Source organism: Myxocyprinus asiaticus, chromosome 33 (genome assembly GCF_019703515.2).
Source record: "Myxocyprinus asiaticus isolate MX2 ecotype Aquarium Trade chromosome 33, UBuf_Myxa_2, whole genome shotgun sequence".
In the NCBI taxonomy this organism is placed as follows: Eukaryota; Metazoa; Chordata; class Actinopteri; order Cypriniformes; family Catostomidae; genus Myxocyprinus; species Myxocyprinus asiaticus.
Window position 1 is genome coordinate 36,766,275 of NC_059376.1, and position 11,696 is coordinate 36,777,970.

The 11,696-nt window shown below is 37.6% G+C and overlaps 1 protein-coding gene across 1 annotated transcript in view; it reads right to left on the reverse strand.

The window, feature by feature from the left end:
* Positions 1 to 11,485, reverse strand: part of LOC127423942 (tight junction protein ZO-2-like) — a 71,301-nt gene extending 59,816 nt beyond the window's left edge. The window contains exon 1 of the mRNA XM_051668655.1: positions 11,226 to 11,485. Within this exon, the coding sequence (XP_051524615.1) occupies positions 11,226 to 11,279 (54 nt within the window). The 5' untranslated portion in view covers positions 11,280 to 11,485. The remainder of the gene's footprint in view (positions 1 to 11,225) is intronic.
* Positions 11,486 to 11,696: the final 211 nt, after the last annotated feature.

Consider the following 11,696-nt stretch of genomic DNA (forward strand, 5'->3'; position numbering starts at 1 on the left):
CATTCATTTAGTAGCTTGGCACAGCGATTGTTGTGGATTTTGTGTAAACCATGACATTAATTTGCTTGGAAACAAAACGAGTTCATCAAATACTGTATTCATGAACATGCTAAATTTGATCATCAAAAACAATTCTTATCTTTCCTTTACCATAACATTCTGTATCGCTAGATAATTGAGGTTTATTTCATGCTAAGCAGTTGTTTAATAAATGTAATAACAGTCTTTAGAAATAACGTGAAATGTAGACAGTCTCCAAAGACTATTGATATGAGGGACAATAATAATCTGTCCTTAACTGTAGAAGTCTGCTCGCTTGAATTCTAACGTTTGTTTTTAGGCAAAGCAATTATATTATAGTATTAATAAATAACTTTAGAAATTACCTCAAACTCCGACATTTTCCAGATGCAAATGATATTCCAGAGCTGACAGGGGCAGCAGAGACGATCATGCTTATCCACATCAATAGATGGCAGTACAGCGTCTAACACCACTGTCGTATCGGAACTTAAAGTGCACGAAGAAGAGTAATGCTAACGCTAGCTAGAGAACTACTGCATGCCCCTTTAAGAGTACTAATCTGGAGTTTGCAACCTGCTAGTTCATAAAAACATTCATAGATATTTTTTTTTTTCCTGTTTACAGAGCCTAGGGCTGTCAGAGATAAATGTGATATCTTAGGTGTTTTATTGCATTAAAAACTGCTAACAACACCTCTAAAATTTCCCTGTGTGTCTTTCTTCTTTGGAACACATAAGGAGATTTTAGGTAAAATGTCACAAAATGTTTCACTTTGACCAAAGATGCAATCAAAGTGAATGGTGATGACTATGGTTAACACTCTGTCTTTCTTCTAATGTGTTCCACTGAATAAAGTTATATGGGTTAAGAACAACAATTGTAATTGATAGTGAGTAACTGATGGTGAGTAACTGATGGTGTATATTTCGTTTTTGGGTGAACTATCCCTTTAATAAAACTATGTTGTCTCGTGCCTGGGCGTAGCAGTTAGCCCAAAAATTAACTGAAAATGTCATGATTATGGGGTGGATTGGAATAATCTGTTGGGTTTTCTCTGAAACCAGCAGCCTAAAGCTACAATACACCCCACCTCCACATTCATGCCTTATTAAAATGTCATCTCTTATGACTCTAAAATATTCAACATATTCACCACAAATTAAAAAGTCATGCATTCTCAAGTGCAAAAGTAAGACAGTATGCAAACTCTTTAGGCATTTAAGTGTCAGCATTCTAAATTTTAAATCGTTGGAGTAAAGCTTAAAAAATAGATACAAAAATAGGCCTACTACTTTTGGCATATTCTTAAAAGACATTTCAGAAACTCCAAATTCAAGTTGGCAGTTCCATTAGACAATAAATCAAGATCAAAGCACAGAAAACAAGCACACTACCCGAGTCCACATCCTGCGTCCTAAATCAGATGACCCTGTTCTGTTATTATTAAAAGTGCTGTTGCATCCTCAAAGAGAAACAAATCGTGCTGTTTCAGCGAGCAGACTACACAGTTTCCTCCATTATAACCTACTGAGCAAAGATAAATGATGCCCAACCCTATAACATCAAATTATGAGGCTTAAACAGCAACTGTCTCAATCACTTCTAAATTGACAGTTTTTAAAGAGGGTCGCACATTTCTTGCACAGCCTCAGCTGTATATCACACTGAATTTCTCCAGACAGATTCATGCAGCAAGGGCTGACATTAAAGGGATAGTTCACCCAAAAATGAATATTCTGTTATCATTTACTGACATTTATGTTGTTCCAAAACCATAAAAATAAACTGAAAGTCTTCCCCTCCACCAGAGATTTTAAATGGAATAAAAAAGTACAGAAATATTACAATATACAAAAATATTGTATTTCACGTCACTGCCGCCGTGACCAAATGTCACTGACATCAATAGCGTCACAATATTTGAATTGAGAGCTAAATCTTCTATTTCTTTTCTTTTTTTTTATCCCCTTTTCTCCCAATTTGGAATGCCCAATTTCCACTACTTAGTAGGTCCTCGTGGTGGCACAGTTACTCACCTCTATCCGGATGGCGGAGGACAAGTTTCAGTTGCCTCCACTTCGAAGACAGTCAATCTGTGCATTTTATCACGTGGCTTGCTGTGCATGACACCGCGGAGACTCACAGCATGTGGAGGCTCATGCTATTCTCTGCGATCCACTCACAACTTACCACACGCCCCATTGAGAGCAAGAACCCCTAATTGCGACCACGAGGTGGTTACCCCATGTGACTCCACCCTCCCTAGCAACCGTGCCAATTTGATTGCTTAGGAGACCTGGCCGGAGTCACTCAGCATACCCTGGATTCGAACTCGTGACTCCAGGGGTGGTAGTCAGTGTCAATACTCGCTGAGCTACCCAGGCCCCCTAAAACTTCTATTTCGGTCATTTGGTTAACTTTTATGATTATTTTATGGGGCCTTTTTGTAGGAACTTGACAAACACAGTCCCCATTTACTTTTATAATAGGCAAAGAGGAGAAAACCTTTTTATGGCTTTGGAACTAAATAAAGGTAATGACAATATTTTCATTTTTGGGTGAACTACTCCTTAGGGGTATATAGGGGTATCAGGCGTTCAAGCACATCCAAATAGCTTCAAGAGATGAGCCAAATTCTCCTTCCGCTAATAATATGACATTATCCCAGCTTTCATGTCATTACCAAAGGGATGACACCTCACTTAGCCTAACTACACTACAGCTATGTGATGTAAACGATACGATAAATGGGTTTCTGGCATTGGATGTTGAAATGCTATACACATACTCAGACTTAGCATCTGAGAATAGCAACCCCACTACACCTGATAATTGCCTACTATGCAGCCAGAAGCATGTTAATGGAGAGAGAGGCAGTCATTGAAAAAAGAACATACAAAATGGGGAAAATGTAAATCAGCCCAGGCAGAGGGGGGCTCTTATTGTCTGTTTATCAGTTGTGTCCTCATGTAGCTCATCTGGTTCAGGCCAAAGAGCCCACGAGGATCTGAGAAAAAGTGTTACAGAGAAGACTTGAAACCGGGCCGTACACCTATTGCAAGCATGATGGGTATCTCAGTTTGCTTTACTTGCGCAGATGTAAAGGGCCAAAACTGAGTAGGGGTACAGTTGTAAAACTGTAAATATTTCCCTTCTAATTCAAGTTTGTACTTTTGTTTTCAGTTTTCAGTAAGTTTTTTTATTTTCTTACTCCTTTCACTGTGAATAAATCATTATTCCTGAGTGACTATGAAAGGAAATATTGCTTGTAATAATTATTGATTTGTCTACTTTTAATTAAATGTATTTTGGGACATCCTAGGATGTAAGGTCACAGAGAAAATCAGGCAAACATGCAAGGGGATCAGCGGTGGACAAATATAACACTGTGTTACACCTGTACCCGCTACCATAAGAAACATGTTTGCCAACACTCCTTCTAGAATTTTGTTAGCTTTTATTCAGTCAGAAAGCTTAGATATAAGCAAAACAAATTAATGAGGATGGATGGATGAACGGACAGAATTATGCAATGTAAATGATTTTGTAAAGTACATTTAGTCCAAAAATATGATTGTAAATTAGTATTTTGGTTTATTTGCATGTGTGTGCAATGTGCATGTCACAGGATGCCTCGTACCAGTGTGAAGAAAACTAAGAGAGTATTTCCAGTAGGGATGTGCACGGATAATCTTCATTCGGTTAACCACTCGACGTGTCAATTTGAATACCAAAATCACTATTCGGTTATTCTACACACGGAATACGAGATCTTCAACCCGACGAGTTGACAAACCGTCAGGTTTTGGGTAAGGTTTTTCCAAGTATAGGGCGTGTTAGGGCCTGTTCAAACATGTTTTTCTGTGTGTCTGCGCTATTTTTCTAAATACTGTTAACGCGCTGGATGGACGTCTTTGACTGTTGCTCTGAATCATGCAGTTTTTTCTTTCAGCATCTCGCACAGGATCGCCTCATTTTTAGACACCAAGTTAAAGGGATAGTTTACCCAAAAATGAAAATTCTCTCATCATTTACTCACCCTCATGCCAACCCAGATGTGTACAACTTTCTTTCTACTGCAGAACACAAACAAAGATTTTTAGAAGAATACCACAGCTCTGTAGTTCCAAACAATGCAAGTGAATAGTGATCAGACCTTTGTAGCTCCAAATATGACATAATTACTCTAAATCTACACTTTAACTTTCAGATGTGAAAGTGAAACTAAACAGGCACACATGTGACTTTCAGATGTAAAAATGTAAAGTAAAAGTGGAGATTGAGTAACAAAGGACTTACATTTTGATCTATCACCTACACCTATCATATCACTTCTGAAGACATGGATTTAACCCCTGCAGTTATATGGATTACTTTTATGTTTCCTTTATGTGATTTTTGGAGCTAAAAATGTCTGATCACCATTCACTTGCATTGTATGGACCTACAGAGCTGAGATACTCTTCTAAAAATCTTCGTTTGTGTTCAGCAGATCAAAGAGAGTCATACACATCTGGGATGGCATGAGGGTGAGTAAATGATGGGAGAATTATAATTTTTGGGTGAACTATCCCTTTAAAGATAACTTTCATTTTTTTAAAACGTATCACAAAACACCTGCATTGTTTCAATCGTTGCACTGCTTTCTGGAGAAGTTCAGGTTGACTTCATGTGACTGTTACGCCATTAAACATGATTTCAGGTTGTTTTTCACCAAGGAAAGTTTCAGCACTTTATAAACAGTAAGAGAGTGTTTTTCCCAGTGTGAGAATTTCTGACATAATTCGTTATTTAATAACTCATACTGTGATATAAGGTTTTGGTCATACAGTCCACCCCAATACAACCTTATATGCTTATTCAGCTGTAATAGGAGTCACACATACTGCCCTCTGTTTCAACAACTGCGTAGCATTGTACATCCCAGGTCATTCATTTAAGGTCAAAAATCCAGCTATGAAAACACACTCACAACACCTTCCATACAGCACCGGACAGGCCAGTGCTCCGATCACCCAGTGTATGGTTTTCTTTTAGGTATCAATTGCACACCTATAGCCACTAAAAGCCCTGTAGGTGTTACCTGATGCAGAAACCTAACAGCCATCCTGTGTAACGTTTCTCAATTCGAGCAGTTGAAACGAGCTGTGCTGGTCGACTCTCCACATTCTTTTCATCCCATTAAAACAAAAACAACAACAAGCACAAGATGAAGGATAAGAAGGTAGCAAATTACACCTGTGTTCTTCCCACAATGCTTTGCATAGGAAAAAAAAAAACAGAGCTGCCCAGGGACAAATAAGAGCACAGGGTTCTGCCTATACTCCAGGGCTCCAGCCAATCAGGTCAGAGCTCTCTCGCAGTATACAACACAAACCTGCCGGTTGTGAAACAAGCACCCCCTCCAGGCTACGACACAACTCAGCACTGAGTGTTTTCTTTAGGGGTGGGGCATTCAACAGATATCTAGATATTTCCAAATGATTGAATAGACCCCCACTGGGAATTCTAGAGCCATCACTAAATAAAAGTAACCTTAAAACCAAAGCATGTCTAATGCCTCAAGGCCTCAGGCCAGCATGGATTGAGGGTGGGGTTGGGAAAGGTACAGCCATTTTTAAAAGCAACAGATTGTTATTGACTTTTCATACCTTGTGGTATGCCTTATTCTTATAAGAGAAGATGCTATTTTCTCTCTGCTAAAGTGCTGACTGGTCACAAAACTTTATATTTCTGAGACTGAGCAGGTTTTTGAATTTTTTGAAAAGGTTTGTAAAAAGTATGAGCACCAAAGCAATTTTGTGTTCCTAATACATTTTTAGTACATTTTTGGTCACATAGCAATAAATTTAGTCGTATATGCGAGTGCTTTACTAACATTGATCTTGGGATATAAGAATCGATATCGGGATCATTCAAATAAAGACTGCGACGCATAGGAAAATCTTTATTTTTACCCACCCTAAACTACCAAATCCAACTATTAGCCTAAACAAGGTCAAATAACATTTAAATGAACATAATGTCTTATGCTTGAAGTTTGAATTAACACTGTGTTCCACAACCATATACAAAAGCACCAGGAGGAAGATCAATTATCAATGTTCCTTCCCACACAAGTGGAAATCTTCATATTATTTTCATAGCATACATGCAAGCATACTACATTTCCAGTACTCAAACTCTGAGGGTCTCTCCACTATGAGAGCTTCATTGTTTCAGAGAGCATTTATGGAGGAACAATGCGTGGCTTTCACTGAGAGCGTCTTGATGCACTGGTGTAAACAACCCTTTTATTCACCCCCCCATCCCACGTTCTCTAATGCCTCATTCCTCTCTCCCTTCCTGCTGTCAGAGGGTCACATCTCTGACTCACTCTCATTGGTAAATAATTTGATTTTTTTTTTTTTTTTTTCAAAAAGACAATTACAAAGCCTATGTTCAATTGAGGAGGAAAAAATACATTTTTAATCTATCAAAATAAGTTCAGATGCTATGTTTAATAGTGCTGGCTGCATGAATTTGATATGTAATATGATGATATTCAGCCAGCTGTTCCATAGTGTTCCTGTTCCTGTTCCTGTTCCAAGTGCCATATACGTTTTTGTTTCAATATATATATGATATTTTGAATATACCGATATTCAGATTTTTTTAATTATCTGCATCGGCCGATACATTTTCCCATTTGACCGATTTGTTCCACGAGAGTGCCGAGAATCGCCTGCTTGCATGTGAAGGCGCATATTTAAAAAGTAGGTGCATATTTCTAAATTAAAAGCGCTTCACGTACATGTCTGAGACATTTAAACAACCAATCACAGTTTGTTTTGTTGTTACGTGCCATCTTGTTATTAAAAAAATAGGCCGGTGTGCAACACAGTCTCATTTAAATGGTCCGCATATCAGAGCTCCGACAGACACGCAGATCATAATGTTAAAGCTGAAGTATGTAACGTTTTCTGTGTTAAAATACTTTCTCCTATCCCAGCTTAATATGCAGACACAACTTTAAGCCATTCATAGGTTAATTTCTCGAAAACTGCAAGCACTGTGTCTCTATAGCACAATGAAAATCATCTGTTTGTTTTAAGCGACCCGTCTATACAAACACAATTACACTGACTCGACCAATGGCTTGAGTTTGAGGCGGGACTATCTCTTTATTTGACCAACGGTAGACAGGGGGCATATTCAGAAAGCTGAACATTCTGAAAGTTTATTTTTGTAATTCCATTTGGTGGCACTAACAGGGAAGAAATGACATTCTTGCTCGTGTGTTCACACCCCAGACTGACGAAACCCTTATGGGGGAGAAAACTTTCTACAACAAGGTTATGAAACTTAAATCAAAGGCAATTCGACCTGGAATGAAGCAACAGAATGTTTGAAGCATCCAAAACACATGACTCATGTCAAATATGATGGAAGAGGAGAGAGATGTGCTTCCCAGAAACCTCACAACCAAACTGGTGATTACGTTTGGAGAGCTGTACCATACAAACTAATGAGTACCCTCTGAAGATGTCCTCCGTGCACAGGGTCAGCGATATTTAGGGTGTGGTACAGTACAAGAATGAAAAAAGCAATGCACCAGTGGAAGCTAACTGTAAACTGTCCTCTTCCTGTATGTTCCCAGATAAGGCAAATCTTCTTCCTTATTGCCAGAGAGGAAATAACTATGTTGGGAATGTCAGAAGATTTTTTTCTAACAAGCAAATCGGAGAAAACTTAATTGATTCAATTTATTTAAGCAAGTCTTAGGGTATAGATTGTTGAGAAGACAGGAACTCACAATACATGAGCACTGATGTCGGAAGATATTGACACCACAGTTTATCCTACTGAAGATCAAACAGTTCGCATGAACTGGACAATTGTTAAATGTACAAGTATACAGGAAGTGCTCCCTGGCAAAGGGGTTAAAAGAGTTTTATGTTGTTCACAACTGTTAATCTGGCCTCAACCTTCTCTATTTAGACAGAAAAAAAAAAAAAAAAACGACTTCTAAATTGTTAAAATTGTAATAGACTGAATTGTTAAAAACCAGGACAAAGTTCCTGACCCGAGATGTAAAGGTCACTTTTTTGTGGCCTTCTGCTGTTTTCCAGTTGTTTTTCTATTCAAACATGCACAAGACTGGCATCTATGACCGTTGCGCCGCTTCTCACTGTTTTTTTTTTTCCAGCATCTTGAGCAGGAGCACCGCGCTTTTTAAAAGCCACGTCAGGTTTCAAAGAATGTCAACTTTTAAAAACACAGCTCAAGACACCTATATTCTGTTTTGTTGCATTGTGTCTAGCATAAAAGAATATTTCTGGTTAAATACAGGCTGATTACCACAAAAATTTATTTAGAATCATCCCTCCTTTTCTAAAAAAAAAAATGGAAGTGAATGGGGCCAATTTTTGGAGGGTTTAAAGACAGAAATGTGAAGCTTTTAATTTCACAAAAGCACTTTCATTAATTCTTCTGTCAAAACTTGTGTTGTATTTGAGCTGTAAAGTTGTTCAAATCACTGTTTTTACATTCTTGGGGGGGTTTATGGTGTGACGTTGACATGGCAACGAAGTTGTAAAATTGGATATAACTACACAGATCAGGTTAGTAAATTATTTTATCTCACCAAATTCATGTTAACATCTATATTGTTAACGTATTGAGGCTATACTTTTCAAACAGCAAGTATTTTAAAATTTTTGGATTGGCCCATTCACTTCAACTGTAAGTTTCTCACTGTAACCCAGATTTTTTGCTTTTTTTTTTTTTTTTTAAAGAAAAGGAGGGACGAGTCGAAATAAATTTTTGGGGTAATAATCATTATGCCACAAATACGTTCAATTACGCTTCACTTGTACTGAACTTTTCCTTAAGCACAACAACGCGTTTGGTCTGAATGGCCCCTAACAGTGTTATAAAAAAGAATGCCTTAAAAATTTCAATTTAATTTTGAATTGATGATGCAGAATTGTAATTTTGAGGAAGTATAATTAAAATGTATATTAAAATTATATTCAATTTTATAATAATTTACATTTTATATTAATTTACATTTGATATAAAATTATATTATTTTACATTAAAATTAAATTCAAGAAATTCATGTAACTGACAACAACTCTTAAAAGCCAGGCTGCCAATTCTTAAAACCAGATCTGCACGAGTCCCTAAAAGGCCTTTATTACAGAATCTATGGTCACATACTAGCTTATCTTCATGTAGAAACAATTTGTACTGTAGCTCCAGCTATCTGACCAAAAAAAAAAAAAAAAAAAAAAAAAAAATTTCAGCACCAAAACAAAAATGAACACACAATAGCTGACGAAATAGTTTAATCCTTTAGAAGTGAATGTGAGAAACAGGTGGAACTATTGTTTAGTATAATCACCACTGCAGCACAGTCTGTGCAATAGGAATGTAAACCTAATGCTCTTGTGCCTGGTACAAAGCGTTTGTAATGAACCAGCTGTGATAAGGCACACACTGGTGTACGTGCAGGCTAATTCAGCCCGGAAAACATTTCTATGTCTTTCGAAAACACTGCACACAAAAACACAACTCTGGATGTTATGTTTGTCCTCATTCAGGATTTGCACATCTATTATCAGAGGAAATTATGTCAGAATACATAGAATACTAATTAAAACGGGTATGATTGGAGCGGAAAACCAAAGCCAAGCAGCCACAGGGGAGATTAAAGGCAACTGGACAGAATTAAAAGCCTTCCAGTAGATTATGGCTCATTCAAGAATGGTGCTCCATGTGTTTGTTTATGGGGGTCCACAGGGCAAGAGGCCCCCAGAGGTGCCAACTAGACTACTGCATCAACAGTAAAAAGATGAAAACAATGACAAATTCTAAAAACACTCAAGACCATTATAAAAAGTATTTGATGCTATAGTACACTTTACACTATATTTAAAAGGTAAAATGTGTAACTTCTGCATCACTAGTGACACCAAAATAGAATTGTAAACCGTTTGTATGCGCAGCCTGACTGGGCATAACAACTTTGGCTCTGCCATTAATAACTAATAGAACAAGAAGGATGAATCTGAAACCTGATTGAAAACGGGCATTAGTTTTGCTATTTTTTTTGGTGCAGGAATTACAAACCAAGTCGGACCAGGGGTTTAAGTATAACCTGAAAAGTATGGGAAGTACACTATGGTACGCATATGAATGAAAGAAAACACTTTGCATAATTGTATTGGTAAATATGACAATAAATTCAAAAAACTTCAGTTAAGTGTGTAATTTCTGTGCCACCTGCATCACCAAACAGAATTGCAAAAATTAGAATTGTTTTAAAACTGGCTTCAGATAAACTCCCCCTTTCTTCCATTAGTCGAAATACAGATAGCCCGTGTCAAATGTTGCTATGTCGGGCTGGTTGGGATGCTCAAACAAACAGAGCAATATTTTGATAGCGCCAGTGTTTTCACTTTGAGGAAATCAACCTACGGACGGCTCACCAAGTTCTCTCTGCATATTTAACTGGGATAGGATAAGTAGTTTAACAATGACAAAATAACACACATTACTTCACCTCACTCACATTACATAATCACTCACAGAAGTACTAAAGTCTTTCAATCAGTTCTGTAAGAGTGAGAATAAGAAGACTGGCTCTTCAGAAGCCATAAATCTGTGTGTGATTATATACAGTTACAGCTCATCTTACCCTAACATCAGAATCAGGCCTCTTCACTCCTAAATAATGAGGTATCTATCCAATGTCCTCACTACAGCACAAGAGGTGCCAGTGTCAAAACTCCAGTCCTGACTTTTCAGGCCAAACAATGTCAACAATTTCAAAACAGACTTCAAAATGAAAGCACTTCAGCAATTCTCTTCATCGGGTATTTTGAAGTGGGCGTCTAGAACATATTTTCTGAACATTAAAACATACACAAATAGTTAAAAGGGTAAATTGCTCGAGTAAAGTTGACATGAGAAAGCTACTTGCAGTACTTCAACCTGAGGAAACTCAACAGGTGAAATTGGCTGAACCCAATCTCTGTTTAACATACCATTTCCAAACTTCGTGTGTGTATGTGTATGTGTGTGTGTATATATATATATATATATATATATATATATATATAAAGTTTATGGCTTTTTTTTTCCAAACAACACAAAACTGTTTTAACGCACCCAGCGAGGAAACTGTCCATATCATTCCCCTCAGCAATACTTACAACATTCTCGCTTTTACTCGGATACGCAACTCTTCCTCCACCTTTCACGGGCATCTTGATCGCTCTCTGCTCAAAAAATACTTCAGAGCTGGAATAAGGGTGAATACTTCAGATATGCCGTTGTCTTCAGCCTCTTTGCTTCACCATGGCGTTGAGCGAGTTATATCTCGTGAAATTGTTCCTGGTGGAGCGATCAGTTTGTGAACGCGCGAGGGCAGATACTGGGAAACATTTTTGCTGCGAGTGCGAGCTACTTTCAACTGAAGCCAACTGACTTCACGCTTGTACCAACTACGGGGATGGGGTGTAATGTTCACATTTTCAGCAGCTTGTTGTGTATAATATCCGTGTTTAATAACTAAAATAACTAAATCATATTAATTGAAGTCCAAAATATCCTCATATGAAATCACTATATTCGATTTGTTTCAAATAATCCTTTATCTATGTTTCGCAAATTTAGCTTACTCC